Source organism: Zootoca vivipara, chromosome 1 (genome assembly GCF_963506605.1).
Source record: "Zootoca vivipara chromosome 1, rZooViv1.1, whole genome shotgun sequence".
In the NCBI taxonomy this organism is placed as follows: Eukaryota; Metazoa; Chordata; class Lepidosauria; order Squamata; family Lacertidae; genus Zootoca; species Zootoca vivipara.
In genome coordinates this window covers 39,740,703-39,760,299 of record NC_083276.1, presented here as the reverse complement: position 1 = coordinate 39,760,299, position 19,597 = coordinate 39,740,703, and the positions used below count along the sequence as shown (strand labels likewise).

At 41.1% G+C, this 19,597-nt stretch overlaps 1 protein-coding gene across 3 annotated transcripts in view; it reads left to right on the top strand.

The window, feature by feature from the left end:
* Positions 1–19,597, top strand: part of FMN1 (formin 1) — a 178,424-nt gene that overhangs the window by 114,370 nt on the left and 44,457 nt on the right. For all 3 annotated transcript variants that reach the window (XM_035110687.2, XM_035110681.2, XM_035110694.2), the window contains 5 exons: positions 813–901; positions 2,160–2,289; positions 2,799–2,945; positions 7,419–7,478; positions 8,539–8,659. In XM_035110687.2, the coding sequence (XP_034966578.2) occupies positions 813–901; positions 2,160–2,289; positions 2,799–2,945; positions 7,419–7,478; positions 8,539–8,659 (547 nt within the window). The remainder of the gene's footprint in view (positions 1–812; positions 902–2,159; positions 2,290–2,798; positions 2,946–7,418; positions 7,479–8,538; positions 8,660–19,597) is intronic.

Below are 19,597 nucleotides of genomic sequence, written 5' to 3'. Positions count from 1 at the left end.
AACTGGCACAGGTTGGAATCTTCTGTGGTGCAACCAGGATCAGATAACTATTCTGGAATGGCAGTGGTGACATTGAAGCCGAATTGCTGTTGCTCAGATTACATCCTGCTCAGAGACTCCAGATGCACCCACATGTAATTTGACAGTTCCACTGCATCTTGGGAAGTGTAGTTCACATAGCACTGTGTGTTTCAGTCAAACACACATGTGCAAAAGGTTATGCAGTTTCTGAGAACGTTGTGACATCCATGACACAGATTGGGCCTCATTGTGTATTTAATTGTAATGCCTGTCTACATATTACCAGCCTAAAGTGCAGCCAATTTTTTTCCAATTCAGTCTGTGGCTTATTTGCGGGAAAATGCAGCAGAACACAGAATTTCGTAAGAAATAACAAGATAGATATGGACTACGGCTAATGTCATGTGCACGCAGCTTCCCAAACCAGTGGTGGGAGCACCCAGGATGAAGAGTGAGCAAGAATGTGAACAAGAATTAGTTAAGAATTATACTAGCTATTCAAATCTAATTGTTGTCCATTGTATGCTGAATTGTGTCAAGTGAAACAAAATTACTTCTACATTGAAAATACCTTATTAGGAAAACCCATCCTGTTGATGTTGCGTGTATGGTTCTGTCGGTCTCTCTTTGTAGGTGGGACAGCAGCCCCTACCCCTGAATTCAGCCCCCTTTCTCCCTGCCACTCCAAGAAGTATTTAGTGCTTCCAAAGATGTGGGCACATTTGGGGGGGGGTGTTCTCTCTTGAGGCTAAGAAAACTCATTACTCTTTTTTCCCCCATTGGAATTGCAGAGAGCGCAGAAGGATGAACTGGAGAAAATAAAGCAGCATTATGACACTTCAAAAGAAGAAGAAGTGAAACTTCTCGATAAACCAGAACAGTAAGATGGTGCAGGGGTCCTGCCATAGGTTCCTATCATTCAAACGAGTCTTTGGAAAGCAGAACAGCTGGAATAGCACTGCATAGAATCGAATAGAATTGTTCAAAGAAGCTCCCACATGCCAAATTGTGAAATGCCCATTCCAACACTAGAAAGCCCATTCTGACGGATGTCCGCTTATACTTCTGTTGGAAATCTCAAAAGGCCGATATTCCAGAAAGTTTGGCACTTTAGTCTAAAGCCAAACTTTTAAAATTAACTTACGCCTACTTTCCTGCCCTTTCCAACCTCCGGCTTCTTTTCCTAGCAAATAACAGTGAACTGATGTTCTGAGCTTCCCAGTGGTATTCATTAAATATAGCAGATACAGATTTAAAAACAAATACACCACTCCTGAAGACCAAAGGCTCAGAACAGTCTTTGTTTCATACAGTGGCTGCATTTGCACATTACACTGAGCCAAACTATGGCTAGGCACAAACATGCAGCTCATGGAGAGGAGATTGCAGCTGGTTTGCTTCTCCCCAGTCCTTTCATTTCAGCCCAGTGTGGTGTTGTTTGAACCTAGGTTCATGGTTCACCTCTCTCCTCCTTAACCACGAGTTGTCGCCATGAGATTGGGTTCAGATGACATGATAACCCTTATCTGCTGTGACACACGTAGGGGGTGGAAGAGAAGTAGGGGAAGTCCTGTTGTGAACACAAGGGTGCAAAATGCATTGCGTCCTTATTTCATTAATCTTTACAATATCACTGCGTTAGGGCTGGCAGAACAATATTACTCTTGATTTCTGTGCTGGGACCAACAGCGTAAAGTTGAGTCCCATGGCACTCAATGTGATTTTCTCCCTACAAATTGTGTTTGGAGTGCACCCTAGAAATGGCTGAACTCCTGGGTTCATATTCAGATCTGGAAGCAATCTACTCTCTTTGTCAAACAACCGCAGTAGAGAGAGGGGGGCATACACAATTTATATAGAACTGTTCCCGACCAGCAGAGTGCAGTATCTCTCCCTGTCTCTCGTTCTTGTTCATGCTGTTTCTCATGTACATTAACTCCAGTGTTGAAGTTTTAAAGCTGTCCATCTCCTTTCATGGTAAATAGCAACATGCACAATATCTTGTATCATTTAAATCACACAAAAAGCTAATTTTATGAAAGGAGTTTGACATTATTCGCTGATAAATTGTATTGGATGAATGTAAAATTAGGTAAATAGGAAACTTTAGTGTTGTTTTTTTCCACCTATTTTTGCAGGTTTCTATATGAGTTATCCCAGATCTCCAATTTTGCAGAACGTGCTCGATGTATAATCTTTCAGTCTGTCTTCAATGAAGGAATAACTGCAGTGCACCGTAAAGTCGATATTATTAACCGTGTTTCTAAGGTAGTCGTCAGAACCGATTGTAAACTTGTGGTGAAATAATAGATCTGGGCTGGTTCTAAAGCAACTTTACAATAATATGTATTCAAATAAAGTGGGGGAGGGCGGAGAAGGAAATACAGCAACACAACTCACATTTCATCACCGGAAAATGTATTCATTTACTTTTCATTTCTTATTTAAGACATTTGTGTCCCACCTTTCCTTAAGAAATCCAAGACGGTTAACAATGCAAAGGCAATGAAAATATTTTTAGAACTATGGCAACATAAACGCAGTGGCTTCATTGCACAGATCTGGTTGTGAAAGCATTCAGAAATAATGTTTACCCTCAGGTTTCTGGATTAAAACTTTAATCAGAAGTTTAAAAGCTGCTTTTGAAAGATTTCAGTGCAATTCTATTTCATTCTACAGCAAAGCATTCATGAGTGTAAAAAGAGGCTAACATTCAAATGGTATGTATGTACTCGTCCTCTGCTTCCCTATGTTAAACACTGGCATTCTTCTTTCAGGATTTGCTGGATATAAAAAGTGTGAAAGACATTTTAGGATTGATCCTGGCTTTTGGAAATTACATGAATGGAGGGAACAGGACGCGTGGTCAAGCAGATGGGTTTGGTTTGGAAATACTTCCCAAACTAAAGGATGTTAAAAGTAGAGTAAGTAGTTGTTTTTATAAAAAAAAATAGAATTTTGTTTAAAATTGGCATTTTAAGCAAAGGTCTGCCAAGTGCCAATGTTTCTCTCTTTCTTCCTACAGTTCTTTGCTTTTCTTTATGTCTGAGACACAGGCAGAGGGATATAGCCCTTCTCCATACCAATTAATGGGTGTTTCTTATTGCTACAGCTTCACCACTACAAGCAGCCATCCCCAGTAGCAAATGACAAGAGAGTTCTTGAACTCACTTGGGACTTTGCCATTTTTTAAAAAATCAGCTCCACAATAACGTATGCACATATTCTTGTCTCCAGTGTGAGAAAATAGACCTCACAGTTTCGTACATGGATTACAACATTCCTGAGTGAGATTCACAGGGCATTGCTTCAGAACTTTTAAAAATTGATTCAGAAGCACGACTCATTTGCCTTTTCCCATTCCCAACTTTTATTTATGTAGAGAGAGAAAAAATATTTATATACTGCTGCTCATTAAAAGCATTAGGGTAGTTTACAGCAGTCATACATAAAACCATACAATAAAATTCATATAATTTTTTTAATCAGATCTCAGTTTACTATTATAGAAAGGTGTATTCTTTAATTGCCTGCCTTAGCTTGGTGGAATAGAAACACTTTCAGCAGGTGTTTGAAACAGAAACTGCTGTGGAGTATTCCGCAGCACTGAATGCTCGGTTTCTTGTTGCTGTCAAAGAACCTTACCAATTCAGAGAACACTCCAACCGTGCTCCTGCAGAAAATCTCAAAGACTGAGCTGGAGTGGAGTGGTTCAGGCATTCCCTAAGGTGCCCTGGACCTAAGTTCTTCTGGGCATTGTAAATTAACACAAGAACCTTGGGCCTGGCTTGGTGGTAGATGGGCAACCTGTTCAGATGTTTTAGCAATGGCATTACATGTTATCAGCTAGGTGTCCCCATCAGCAGTTTGACTGCTGAATTCTGCACCAACTGGAGCTTCTAAACCAAGAGCAGCTCCACATAAAGCCATGTTACAGTAATCCAGCCTCAAGCTTACCTCAAGCTTTCGCTGGCCTGGAATGGGCATAGCTGGTGAATCAGATGAAGCTGTTAAAAGGCATTTCTAGCCTCATTTTGTGCAATGTAGCTATCAATTTCTTACACAAAGGATGCTCTGCTAACCAGTGCTTGTATCCAAAGGTGCATTTTTTCACACATAAAGTGTCTCTTGGTCTTTCTCAGCTTCATGCGCAAGCAGAACTGCTATAATGTCTACAGATTGCAATATTTCTTGTGCAAGCATGTCTGGGCCAGTACTCTAGCCACTCTTTTCCTTTGCTCACAGTTCTTCAGACCCAGACTTGGACTGTTTCGTTTTTTAACTGGCAAGTAACGTGGCTAGTGTAAATACCAATCACAGCAACAAATAGAATGTAAAAGTTCATGACAGATGTCTATGAATTTTTAAAAATAAGTCTACCCAAATTTTGGGGCTTGTACCCATCCAATCTATGTTAACGTGGGTGGCGCTGTGGGTTAAACCACAGAGCCTAGGGCTTGCCGATCAGAAGGTCGGCGGTTTGAATCCCCACAACGGGGTGAGCTCCGGTTGCTCGGTCCCAGCTCTTGCCCACCTAGTAGTTCGAAAGCACGTCAAAGTGCAAGTAGATAAATAGGTAGCGCTCTGGCAGGAAGGTAAACGGCGTTTCCGTGTGCTGCTCTGGTTTGCCAGAAGCGGCTTTGTCATGCTGGCCACATGACCTGGAAGCTGTACGCCGGCTCCCTCGGCCAATAACACAAGATGAGCGCTGCAACCCCAGAGTTGGTCACGACTGGACCTAATGGTCAGGGATCCCTTTACCTTTACCTACCCATCCAATCTATGTTAGGCTCCAATCCTAGACACAATTACCAAAGAAATAAACCCCACTTAACACAGTAAGACTGATTACACTTGCAAAGGATTGTCTCATTGCATTGTGATGTCTCATTGGAAAAGAATGACTGAATAACAAAACAGGAGTGCAATTCTATACGCGTCTACTGGCTCAATGGGTCTTACTACCAAATGAGTGAGTATAGGATTGCAACATTAATCCTAAACATTTGTGGAACTTAGTGGGACTTGCTACTGAACAGGCATGCATAGTCAGGTGCTGTTAGAGTCTTAGGTCCATTCTGTGGTGATGGTCAAATTACCAGTTGCATGGTTCTTTTTTTAAAAAAAAATAGAACAAGCAGTTAAGAATTTTGATGCTGCACGATGGTATTAAAATTAAAATGAATACATGGACCCTGAATTTAATACATTCTATTGATGTATTTTGCACAGCGAAATCCTATCTCAGTAGCTTTTGGTATGCTTTTCAAAAGCAAATGCACACTTCAAAGGCATTCCATATATAATACAGTTCAATGTCTTTCTCTTTGTGCTATTTAATAATTTCCAGTAACTAGTGATTCCATACCTAAAACACAGTTTATCCCTCTCCCTAGTTAATCTTCACTGATTTGATTCAGTACCCTGCATAATAAAGGGACAATGTCAAACAAATAGTACAAGACAAGAAAAATATTTTATTTTACGTAAAATGCTTTCTTTTGACTGAATTTGCATTTGTTCACCTAAATGACAGTGTGATATTCACAGGACACTCCACAAATATATTTGTAATAATCTGTTGGATCCCCTTTTCTTTTGAATTGCATAAGATTGCTCACTATTTCGGACATCTAGATAATGGGCAGATAATGTAAGGCCTATAGGCTATATAGGATTTTTAGTCCCTTTAAAGGGCCAAATTACACCTGGCAGTAGTACAGAGGTAAATAGGTCAGAAAGTGAGCACCAGAGCTTTTTTTTCAGCTAGAACTCAGTTCCAGCACCTCTCGGGTGAGTGCCATTGTCATTTAAAGAGATCAAGGGAGGTGATTCTGGTGAGTTCCAACACCTCTTTTTCTAGAAAAATAGCACTGGTGCATGTGTAGGTTAACATGTCATAGGCATATGATACCAATCCTAAGGGTGGTGTTAGGAGGTGGACCAGGGGTTGAGCCCCAAGTCCCCTGCCTATCTTCATATTCAGCTTATCTTTAAAACCTGTCTATGACTCTTCCAGAAAAACCTGCATGCCAGTCCCTTAACTGCTAGTTTAGAACAGTACATTTTTGTATTGGCCTCTGTAGGTTCAGTGTAGCCTTTCCCAATCTGGTGCTCCCCAAATGTTTTAGACTACAGTTCCCATCCCAGTGAAGAGGGATGAACAGGGATGATGGGAGCTGTAGGCTAAAAGTTACGGAAGGCACTAGGTTAGGGAAGGCTGGTCCAGTAAATCTCATAGTAACATAACATGCCATGTGATTAGGAAGACATAGTATCGTCACCATCCTTCCTCATCTGCTCTTCTCTGCTAAGCAAACTGCAGTGATCCTCATGGGGCTGATACATTAGGGATTGGGAGCAACCAGAAGCACCAATGATTGCAGTCACACTATTGCTGATGCAAAGAAACCAGTTGTTCCTCTTTTCGCTAGGTAAGGCAGGGATGTGGGGCATGTAGTCCTCCAGATGTTGCTGGATTCCAAGTCCCATCAGGCCCAGTCAACATGGCAAATAGCTCGGGATGATAAAAGTTACAGGTGTCCAACCACCTCTGAAAGGCCACAGTTTCCCCACCCCTGTTTTAAGGGGTCTAAGAAGTTCAGTACTGGAATGAGGGATCATAGGCTTAAGGCATTGCTCATTGCCCTGGACACAGCATTCCACACCAGTGCAACTGTCGAACCTTGGTTACTACAAAAAGGTCCCTTGTCTCACTGGAGATATTGAGTAGGTGATTGTCCAGATTGCATGAGATACTGCCCATGATGGTGCCATTGGTTCAGTTGAGATGCACTGCCAGCATGGGAAGTACCAGCCCAAATGATGGGCAATTTAGCACATTACTACAATTTTGCATACTATTTTAAATTGCTGTAGGCAACTATAAAAAAAAATTATACATCTTTGACCTTTAGAAAGGTGCAGTATAAATGTTAGTTTAAGTCAATAAATTATATGATATGGGGTCCACCATTAGGAATTTTCCAGTCCTGGCAAGGATAAGAGCATGGTGGAGTCTGGTGGAAACAGGATACCTAGGGTTGTCAGGCAAGGCACTTGTATGCACTCAAAAGCCACAGGTCAGAAAGCAAGCCACAGGTCAGAAAGCAAGTGACACATCCTTCAGAACCCTGGACAGGTCTAAGGCAAGAGATAACTCGATCTGACCAGGGATGGTTGCTGACTGAGCTGTCCCTTAGCCTGAGCACACACAAACCAGGCTCCGCTCCCTTGCTGGAGAACAGAGAGACTCCTGGCACTCTGTCTTGGTTGCAACTAAACATAATATACAAATGGAGACAGGTCTTTTTCTGTGTATGTTTGTTTTAAACAGCAGTACTTCTAAAAGTGTTCTCATTACCTCTCTACTGTTTGGAATCCTTCCCCTCTTTTAGGATACTAATATCAGCCTTGTGGACTATGTTGTGATATATTACCTACGCCATTGTGACAAGGTAAATTATTTTGTTGCATTCATTATTGTACGGTGAATCGTGTGTTGGTACATTGCTTAAGAGAATGAATAGCCATGATCCAAGGAATTTGTGATGTTCTGTTCGCAAATAGCTTCCCTTTGAGAAAGAAAACATAGAAGCCGACCTCTATAGGTTTTCTTGGCAGCTATCTTTGTATCACAAGGGTACTCTGTTAGGTCCCAGGTAGCGCTGTGGGTTAAACCACAGAGTCTAGGGCTTGCTGATCAGAAGGTTGGTGGTTCGAATCCCTGCAACAGGATGAGCTCCCGTTGCTCGGTCCCAGCTCCTGCCCACCTAGCAATTCGAAAGCACATCAAAGTGCAAGTAGATAAATAGGGATCGCTCCAGCGGGAAGGTAAACGGCGTTTCCGTGCGCTGCTCTGGTTCGCCAGAAGCAGCTTTGTCATGCTGGCCACATGACCTGGAAGCTGTCTGCGGACTAACGCCGGCTCCCTCAGCCTATAGAACGAGATGAGCGCCGCAACCCCAGAGTCGGACACGACTGGACCTGATGGTCAGGGCCCCCTTTACCTTTACCTTACTCTTTTTGGTATTCTATAAATTAACTCCTCTCTCCCCTCCTCCCAATTTTCATTTTATTTTATTAAGATTTGAACTTGGTGCCCACCTCCCAGCAGTTACAACTTGAAAATAGCTTGGCATCCTGTTCTCCATTTTGTTTCACAAAGCCATATGCAGAATTCCAGCTCCAGATATTAAAATTCCATTAGCACATTGCATAGCCTTTCCTCTCTCTTTTTGCTGTAATATCTTAGAACAAATTTTAGTGCATAAGATGCATATACAAGCAACAGTTTATTTGTCTGCTTAAATCTTTAAACATCATAAGAAGAAGGGGGAAAGACTGGTACAGTAATGCACATTCTGCCATTTGAATAAATGCTGCACTTACAATCTATTGGCTCTGTTTATTTGTTCACATTGATAGGTTAATGCTTAGGAAACAATGGCTTGTTTGGGTAGAAAATCTTAACACTATTATAGCTACTAGGTTTTTTCTCCCCTTTGTCTTGTTTAGGATGCAGGAACAGAAAAGAGTGTGTTTCCTCTACCAGAACCGCAGGATTTCTTCCAAGCATCGCAGGTTAAGTTTGAAGACCTAATAAAAGACTTGAGAAAACTGAAGAGAGATTTAGAAGGTAAATAAGGACCAAGTACCATTTAAAAATCTGCAGCCAAAAATCTTCTGTATGTTTTATTGGAAGTAAGTCCCCCTAAAATCTATGAAGCTTCCATAAATATGCATAGGATTGCAGCCTTACTGCTTAATAAGTCAAGCTTAGCCACGTCTACTCAGAAGTAAGTTTATTGAATTCAGTACTCCCAGGCAAGTGAGGTTGTGATTGCAGCCTGTTATTAGTACTTATTCCTGAAACCAAACTTAAAAGTTATGCTATTCAATGGTCTGTTCCAAATACAGCCAGTGACAAATACTTTTCTTAATATCACATTCAGTTCTTCAGTCCCAGAGGAAATCTGCAGGAAATGTGTGAATTCCAAGCAAATTTATTCTAATTTCTCTGGGGGGCTCTGAATTTAACCTTGCAAATAGATGAGCCCACTAACCTGTATACTTGTCTCTATAGTTCAGTAATGTGCAACAATCGTGTCAAGGACTGTTCATTGTTCACAGTAATGAAGAATAAAATAAGCAGTTTGGGCACAGTCAAAATAATTGCATGCAACTAGAGATGGTGCTTGTAGATTAAAGAGAAATTCTACTCCTAAAGAACCAAGAAAAGGCCCCTTTTAAAAGGAAGAGTGATTTGACTGTTTGGCAGAAGGAGCTACTCAAGAGGAGGAAGGTCCAGTTGCACAAAAATTGTCCTTACTTGTATTTGGGCATTTATTCTCCAGGTATTCCAGGAAAGGAAACAAAGAAGTTCACGTCTAGTGCTTTGTCCACAATGACTCAAACTAAAGTTTCATTGATATTTTAACTAACAGACTAACAAAATTAAATTATTTGGGCCCATAAACTGAGGTGTAAATTTACTACCTGAAGAATAAGGAATAATCTATATAATAATATTGGTCTTACTGTCCTTAAAATAGGGCTTTCTATGTACATTGAATGAAAGGATTCTGTTAAGGTTAGACAAAAAAAGTCTTCACAAAATAATTTATTATTCCAGTTAGACATGGCTGAATTAGCCTATAGTCACCTTAAAGAAAGTTTCAAAGGTCAACTGTGGTAAGGAAGTATCAATTCTTATTTATTCATCCTTGGCATACATGAATGCTCTATCTCCTCTCATCTCTTGGCTCTGTAAAACCCTTGGCCTGCCCTCTCTTGTGCTAGTTTGTGCTGAAACGTGATCTGTGTTTGGTCTTCTATTTTTCCAAATGTGTAGTCCTGGTGCTCTAGATTTCATTCTTGCTGGCTGTGCTTCAAGACTTTGACATGCTTATGATGTCAATGACAGTTACAAAATGAAGGCAGAAAGAAAAGCAGAATGCTGATTTCACGGTTCATCTTTTCCAGCCTGTTTAAACTGAGGAGTTTGTTAGACTCTTTGCTTCTACAGCAGCTGATGATTTCACTAAATATTGGATAGAAATTATGCAGGCACTTCTCTTGGATACATGCTACTTTGCTTTGCATGGGACATAAAGTTCCATGTGCCTTATCAACCTGAATTTTTTCCCCCACACCTTTGTAACTCAAAACAATTGAGTGAAGTGCATTTGGTTGAATGCATTTAGTCAAGAGAGCTCTGTGCAGGGGGACAGGGGAGAGCAGGCCATTTTCACTAAAGGAAGACATTCTCCCAACCACAAAGAAGATCACAAGTCTAGGCACAAGAGTTGCTCAATGAGAAGCTTTTGCTGTAAGAAGAGGGACAGTCATCTTCATCTAGCAACTTTTCTAGAGAGAGAGAGAGACATCATTCCTACAGATTCAGATTATGGCATATTCCCATTTCATGGGTTCTACACATTTTGGCAGGGGCAGCACATCCTGTTTCACTGCTTGAGGTGAAGCAGGACACCCTGCCCTGCCAGCTCTACTGCCAGCAGGAAAGTGGCGCTGGTGGAGAAGCGGTGTTGGCATTGTGTCGAGTTTTGGCGAGATCTCACGCGCTCCATAAGATGCCATGCATCATTGAGATCTCGCTGCAAATGGTTGCGGATGCTGCCACTGCTTCTCCACTGGGGGGTCTGCAGTGGCTTTGCCTATGGGGCTTCTGCTGCCTGGGGAAGCAGCTTCACCCTGCCTGGTGGCTGTGCCAGCCCTGCATTTGGTTGTCCAGCTAGAGGTGTTCCTTGTTTAAATGAAAGAGAAGGTGGGACAGCTGTCAAGTGCCAGAAAGGAAGAGACTTTGTTTGGGGCACCATGCTTGTCTGTCAGACCTAAACAACTTAGACCAGGCATCCCCAAACTTCGGCCCTCCAGATGTTTTGGACTACAATTCCCATCATCCCTGACCTCTTAGCTAGGGACCATGGGAGTTGTAGGCCAAAACATCTGGAGGGCCGCAGTTTGGGGATGCTTGACTTAGACAAAGCCTCATGGGGGTCACTCTTCTCATTGAGTTCTATTGTGTTATTGTTTGAACTGTTGCAGTGCTTCATTTGGTGTTTAGCTGATAGTTCTTTGCTAAGTAATGCCAGGTTGAGGGACTTGTGTTCTATGATTCCACTGGTGAAAAGATTGACTCTGCCCAGAGGAGGTGTCTCGGAGGTGAAGACTGTGCTCTGCTGACCTTCAAAAATGGGAATTCACAGTAAATAAAAAAACTAAGTTTTTTCCCCATATAACATTGTAGAAAATTCTGCATGGAATATTTTAACTGAAGAGCATTTTGTTTTTTAGTACATATACAAAAGATCTGATGAGCATCTGTAGTTTATGGTAGCCATTAAAAACCTGTGGCTGCTGGCAAAATGCGAGTGAAAACTTAAAGCTCAAACAGATGTGATTTGCAAAAAAAAATGTGTTGGGAGAGGCAAATGTCCAGGCAAACAAAGTCATTCATATATATGTTATTTGGACAAGATTAAGTTCCATGTATTATAGATATGTAGATCCAAAAACAGATGTATGATAAAACTGTGAAATTGGGAGTTGTAATTTTATTGATGTTTATGAGTTTACAGATTTGCATACGATTGGCTTGGGCAATGTTAGCTTATTAAATGTTACAGTTCTTGAATTTATTTGGGGGGGGGGGGCATTCTGAAATGTGGGAATCTGTCCTTAGCAATTGGTGTGGACATACAAATAATATTTATTTTTTACAAAAATAACAGAAGTAGTTTCTGTGAGTAAACAAAAAAAGGAAAGAAAAAAGGTGTTACTTTTTCACATCAGAAAAGCAAACAAATTATGATGGAAGACAAGCAATTTTGCAGTAAGATCTCAGCTATAGTGAGATCTTACTCAAATCTCAAAATCCTGTTAAGAGATTCCTTCTAAATAAAGTAAAATGTAGAAGCTAAGAATCCACATCATCTGTTCATACCAGAGTTAAATGACTCTGCTCTAAGTCTCTAGTTTTAAATTCCAAGACCATACGGAACCAAGAGTTCAAACGCAAATAGGACCCACTGGTGTTTTTATCCTTGGGTTTTCTCACTTGAGATTTTAAAGATATAATGTCAGGTAATACATAGTTAAACATCTTTTAAGGGATAAAGGATAGTATTTTAGATGAAACAACCGAAAACATACATGTAATATATCTATAAATCAACCCCACCCCAGTAAAAGACATGCTGAAAATTGGGGTCCAAAGACCTGGGGTACATAAGAATGTTTTTGCCTGGCTCCTAAAAGCAAATGGTGATACCACCAAGCATGCCTGCCTGGGGAGAGCAGTCCATTAACAGGGAGCCACCACTGAAAAAGGCTCATGATACTCCATGACTCCTGGAGGACACCACATAAGCTATCCCTGGAATAGGCAGAGCTGAGCTACATGGACCATTGGTCTGATTTACGCAGCTTCCTATATTTCTGGGCGTTTTGCACTCCCATCAGCCCCAGCCAACATGATCAATGATCGGGGTGGTGGTGGTAGTTGTAGTCCAAAAACACCTGGAGGGCACCAGGTTGGAGAAGGCAGCTTTGGAACAAGAATGTTATTTCTCAGTGAAAGACATAAAATACATTGGGGATGGGGAGAGCAATTAGGGGAAATGTAATCGGCCCAAGAAGATGATGAAAACTTAATATCCAGTAATACACACAGTTCCAAAGCCAGTATATCGGAAAGGATTTTTTCTAGTTAACAGTTGACGTCGTAATATTAAACTATGAATGACTCAAGTGAAGGGCTCTTTGCTGGTATTTCAGTTTATAATTGTTACATTCTCCATTTCCCCCTTTTCAAATGTTTGGCTGCAACATTTCCAAAATCTAAACAATAGCTTTAAAGCAAATACAGTGTCCAGAGTCTTAGATGTGTTGCTATGGTGTGAAAAATATTTAACTTTGCTAGCAGTTTTTGTTTTGTTTGCTTTTAGCTTGATTTATTTTTGGGATGCTTCTTAATATAATAGTTTAAGGTGGTTTGTAAAACTCGAGATGTCAAATACTGCTTTGCTTTGCCTTTGAGCCAAAAATACTTTTTTAACTTGAACATAAGTTCTGCTGGATCAAACCAAAGGTTTATCTGCTATCTTCTTTCCAACAACTTTTGAGAAACCCACAATTTAACCAGTTTGAGTGGGTGCCTAAGTTAATTTTAAAAGTGCCAGATATGTATGGAATAACCAATACTGGAAAAACAGAATATTTCATATATAAGCTAATAGTCTTTTAATCATGCCTAAACAGTAGACTTTGAAAGATCAATTTCCATCTCTCTTTTCAAACTATGTTAAAACTTTAGCCCATACTACATCCATGTTCATACATTGTGCACCAGTATTCTGCTGATGCTGAACCAGTTCTGACCCCCCCAAACAGACTGAGACTCATTTATTTAGCATGCAAGCCTGTAGCACAATCCTAGGTCATTTTGTCTTATAAAATGGTTTACAAAACACCAAGTATTTGACCAGTTCACATAGATCACAGGGGTACAGTTTTTATAGGCGGTGATGCTCAATTCAGGTGCAAATTTGTCTTCTGTAAATCTGCATTAGCTTTATTGGACATTTCTGCGCGGAAGGATTCTGTGAGACTGGCTGCATTCAGATGCCTCATCAAACCAAGACTTTAAAAGCCCAAGCATGATTTGTGTGCTTTTTAAAATCTAAATCTATGTTGCTCTACTTTGCACAAGGTACCTTTGTCGTCTTCTTCTTCTTCTTCTTCTTCTTCTTCTTCTTCTTCTTCTTCTTCTTCTTCTTCTTCTTCTTCTTCTTCTTCTTCTTCCAATTCTCTCCTCCACCCCTCACACTATATCCCAGAACTTTCCTGAAGGTTTCCGAACCCTCAGGAAAGGCATTTGAGGCATGGGGGGGCACGGGAGTCTCTGGTGGAGAGACGGTGCAAAAACTCTGTTGTGACAACAGACTGCTACATTCATACCTTGAATCCCAAACGCCTTGCAAGTCAAACGTTTTGGCTCCCGAACGCCACAAACCCAAAAATGAGTATTCCAGTTTCCAAATGTTCTTTGGAACCTGAACATCTGACGTGGGTTCCTTGATTTCTGAATGTTTAGGAAGTCGAACGGACTTCCAGAACGGATTCCATTCGACTTCTGAGGTACGACTGTAATGGCAGTAATCACATAAAAAACTGGTTGCTATAGACATATTTGGTACTTAGGAATTAATTGTGGATGAAGTAAAGGCAAAATATATGTAGACAGTTTCTGAGCTCATTTCTGTCATTTCATATCTCTCGGTGTGTATGTGTTGCTTTCAGTTTAAAATAATTGTATTTTTTATAAAGTTACTTGTACAAAAAGAAATGTTATAAATAGCAAAGAATTTACAAACTATGTGTGTTAAAACCATATAAAATAATAGAAACCTAGCACCTAATAACAATTAATACCAATCTTTGCAGTATTATTTCCTTAGAAAAATAATTTATGCCCTGGGTTTAACATCCCAATTATAAAGCTTCTGTCCAGGAGGCACATGGTTTCAAATGGACTATGAAATAAGCATGTCTTTAACAATCCTGTGATGGTATTAACTGTCAGGCTCTGAGCAGACATTAGGAGATACACAAACAGTAGTGGCTGTTAGAAACTTTCACTGGTGTATAATTCATGAAGGATAGTATCAGTGACAGGTTTACAGGGGTCCATGCTGTTAAATACTTGGGTTCACTGTCAGGATGATTCCCATAAGCGCTACTGGTAGGTCCTAGTATTTGTTCAGCAATTCACTCTTATCAACACTGAACTATTTCTAGTTTTACATTTACTTTTAAAATGACACTTAGAAATACCAACTCCCGCCTGATTGACACTGCAGTACCCCTTACATGAAGGTTTGTTTATATGTAATGATTCTTTGGACAGATTTACAAGTGTCTGTGGAGTTTTAAAAGACGATTTGCCCAACAGGCATTAAGCGAGAGACACTCAGCTTTGTAAATATTTTAGTTTGTTTGGGGATTTTTTCCCCCTAGGTTGAGCCAAATACCCCATTAAATCTGTAGAGAGTGGCAAACTGCTAATCAGCAGCTCAAGCTATGTTTGAACATTTTGCTAATGATATCTAAGCTTTGCCGTGGGAACCACAATATGCACCTAACAGTACGCAAGTTGAGGAATTTTCAGGAATGCCTCTCATTACATTCCATACACATTTTGCAGTATAGATAATTTTAATACTCGTTTTAAGGTTGATGTAGACAACACACGGCAGGCATCCAGGAAATCTATTTAAAAATGTACTGCGGCAAACGATTACATAAAGCTGCTTGCACGTGATGCTAAAACTAGTTGCATTTGATACTAAATTGGAACGGGCTCTCTCTTAAGAAACCCCATCACTCGTATCTGTTGAAATGCAAAGCTGCTGTTCTGACGGCTAAACATTTGATAATGCCAAATGTATGAGAATCAGTCGGTCCTGTCTAAAGATCTTTCAGGTTCCATGTAGCTCTGCCAAAAGAATTTGATGGAATCCTAGCTTCAGATTGTGTCCGTCCAAGGGAACACCTCTTCCTACTGTAACTAACCCTGTGTTCTGTGCTGAGGCAGCTGCAGCGATTGGTACAAAGTCTTCATGCAAGCTTCTTAATGGGCAAACTGTGCTTAAGCACAGGACAGAGAAGAAAGGGTACACATTAGAGAAGGAAGAGGAGAGAGTTCGCCCCATATGTTAAGGTCTGCTAAAGGGCTCTATTCTTGTAATGCACTATTTGAATATTGCAGTCCACTACAAAGGGAATTCAGTTTGATTCACTAGTAGTTTTCATGCCCACCTCAAGGTTCTTTGGGCCATGGTTTGTTGAGTGAGCCTTGAAGCACCCTATTTGACAGCTAGTTATATTTTCTTTATTATATACACAAGCCAGTATTCAGGAAGGATATCCTTCGTGAACCAGAGATCCACACTAACGTAGCAACCAACCTCATGAAACAAGCTTCAATTTCAGTGTCCCATTTACACCGCTGTCTCTTTCTTTAAACTCTCCAGGCCTCTTGGCTGCTACTCTTTGCTACAGCGTCGTCCAGCTAAAGTCATTTGAACCTCTCCAGAGAAAAAGTGTTGCATTTTCAAGTTGGATTCTTAATCCTCAGATCTGCCCTTAGCCATCATTCCTTAGCCATCATTCCAGTGTGGCACAGGATGAGGAACGACTGTTTACTACAGTACATTTCATTATCAAGGGAGAAGACTGGAAAGGAGCATGAAGAGTCATTAGCAGAAACAGTTCCTTCCAGACCTCTCTAAGAGTCCATTGAGGAAGTCATTTCATGCCTGTATTCAGGTTTTGTTTTTTAAAGAATCCAGTCTCCTTTAGAACCTTCCTTATCTTCAGTTTAAACAAAACAGTCACCCCACTTCTCAATAAAACTGACTAGGATAAATATAAGCATGCACCTTTACACTGAACATGCATGCTTCTTTCCCTTCCTGAATGACAGCGTATTCCAGTCCCCTTCCTTAGCTGCTGTGATTTGACCAACACCCGCAGCAAGGGAGGTAAGACATCTCTGCCCTACTTCCTCATTTTAAAGCATTTTTGTATGAGGAAGAGAGCTTTGCACCAAGACGTACATTGCTGAAATAAAAAAAAGAAATGATATATTTCACATTAATGCTTTGTCAGGGGCAGGTGCTAGGAGCAGGTCAGTAATAACTCATACGGCATCAGTGAAGTTAAGTCTTTATTCAAAGAAACAAACAGCTCAGGAGGGCCAGGCCTAGTGAACACAGCAGCTCCTTCCAATGAGATTGTTCACACAGTTGTCTAAGCCCCCTCTCCCCTGGGTTCTTCCCAAGCAGTCTGAGACCCCATGGAAGCATCTGTCTCTGCTCTGACCTCTTCATACCTCGTCTGGTCCTAGAAGACCTACAGGGAGGGGACCTGGTCGCAGCAGGAGAAGGAGAGTCCCTGGCTTCTTGAGCAGCCTGCCAATCTTGGCCTTTTGGGCCCACTCCTCTCCAGCCTCCGCTTCTGCCTCTGGTTCTGGACTGCTCTCTGCTACAGCCTCTTCCTGCTTATAAAACCCTGTTCCCTCATCCATTTCCGGCACCACCTTCCAGTTCCTCTTCTCCCTCTGACCACTCATCATCATCCAACAATCCCCAGCTCTGAGCCTTCTTCCCTTGGGAGTTCCCCAGCGAGTCCTCCCACCACCACTCCTCTCCATCCAGCCAGTCCATTACATGCTTCTACCATCAACCAATATATTCTAAAATAACTATATTTATTTTATAAGGTTACCTTTCAAGTCAGCATATTTAGTTTTGCAGCTTTATTTTAATTTCCAGTATGTAATTTAGTTTTGATTTCCATTCAAGTAACAATAAAATTATCTACCTTGAAATAACAGTAGGGATCTAGCAGGGAAGGGAAGGGGCAAGGTACTTGTCTGGGGAGATACTGCCTGCCTTTCCTGCCCACTCCCTACACCATCCATGATTTCCTGTCCCATCTTGAACTGGGCTGCATACTTTGGACATTTTCTCCATTACTGATGGATTCTGCTGCTCCCAGGATGTAAAGAAAAGAACTTGCTCAAGGACAAAGGATTTCCTTGCCTGAACTTATGCCATGTTGCTACTTAGCAAGTCTCCATGAAATTAAGACTGTCAGTTCTTTAAATATTCCATATTGATATACATATGCTTGCTTCCATTAATATTTTCAACTAGCGAATAAAAATGTGCAGTGCATTCTGTAGGGAATCCCACACAAAAATATAGAAAAGTATCATTATATACTTTTGAAGTCATTGGCAATTATTTCTGAGTAAATATGAATGGAATCAGGTTCTTTGCAAAAGTCATGTAAGCTTTAAAACCCACATCAATGAATTTCATAGTCAAATTTGATATATGAACATTTAGTTTGCCGATCGGAAGGTCGGCAGTTCGAATCCGCAGGACAGGGTGAGCCATACCCTCCAACTCCCGGTAAGAAAAATGCAGCGGCGTGGCACCGGAAGTCGCTTCTACACATGTCTGGACATGCGTAGAAGTGACTTCTGGTGCCGGTGCTGCCCGATTTCCAATGCCCAGACATGGGCAGAGCGGCACCCGAAATCGGTTCTGCGCATGTGTAGAAGCGACTTCCGGTGCCGCTCTGCCCGATTTCCGGTGCCCAGACATGGGCAGAGGGGCACCCAAAATCGGTTCTGCGCATGTCCAGACATGTGCAGAAGGAGCCTCCCTGGCAGGTAGGAAATCCGGGGGATTTACGGGATTTTTCTCTATTCGGAATAACAGTGAGAAATGGGTTTCAATACAGGGGTTTCCCGTGAAAAACAGGAGACTTGGCAGCTATGGGGTGAGCTGTTGCTCTGTCCCAGCTTCTGCCAACCTAGCAGTTGGAAAGCATACAAGAGCAATTAGATAAATAGGTTCCGCTGCGGCGGGAAGGTAAACAGCTTTTCTGTGCGCTCTGGTTTCTATCACGGTGTTCATGACCTGGAAAGCTTTCTGTGGACAAACGCCGGCTCCCTTGGCCTGAAAGCGAGATGAGCACTGCACCTCATAGTCGCCATTAACTGTCCAGGGGTCCTTTACCTTTACCTTAGTTGACTTTAGTTTACTTGGAAACTTTGATTTGTAGGTTGCGGCATTAGTTTTTCTATTTTTAAGTTCTGGGGTCAGACTGAAAGGTGAGAAGCTTTTCTCTCTTCAAATATATTTTTCAGGAAGCTGCATTCTTTTTTTCTCCCATTTTATCATGCTCTGTTGTAAGCATTGGTGGCTGCCAAGTCAACAGTTAAGAAAATAGCACTGTGAAGTGTTTTGGGACAAGCGCAGGCCCTACTGTTTATATTCTTCTTTAATTGTTTATTTTTAAATGAATTGTATTCCATTTTTAAGGATCCTGAATTTACACTTGGAATGCCTTTTCTGCAACACTAAGTGGCAGAAAGATCAATTTTACATAATACTGAAGGGGGTATTTTGTAGGGGAAGTGTTGTGTTTTTCCAAAAAAGCTATTTTAGTCTGCATTGGTTGGGAGGTTTTCGCTAAATGTTTCTGGTGGTCCACATGTATTGCGTGCTCTGATTGGAGTTCTTCTGCACCAGCTTGTAAAAACACGGTGATATGTCATGGATTTGTTTGAAACTTTATGTTTGTTAAGATCCTTGTGATCCTCTTTCTTCTCCCAAAACTGCTTCTCTGCCTAACTCCCATAAATAGGTGGCCTTGTGTCCTGCTTTACGGGGACATCTTGTTGTCATCTATTTGAAGGACTGTTTGGTCCAAGTCTGGTCTAATGATAAAGAACCATAAGGCAAAGTAGGAATCTTGACATTGCCCATCAACAATTATCACCTAAATCAGCAGCTTGAGCAGATACGCAATTCACAATCTTCTCAAGGGTCCTATGTACTCTAATTCTATTTAAATTAAATAATTACGCTGATGTATTTATATCTCTGATATAAAAATAAGATATTGTGCAATTGTGTGCCCTCTTTTGTTTTCTGAACCTTTCCCACTGGTGTAGTTCTCTCTCTTCCCCGCCCCC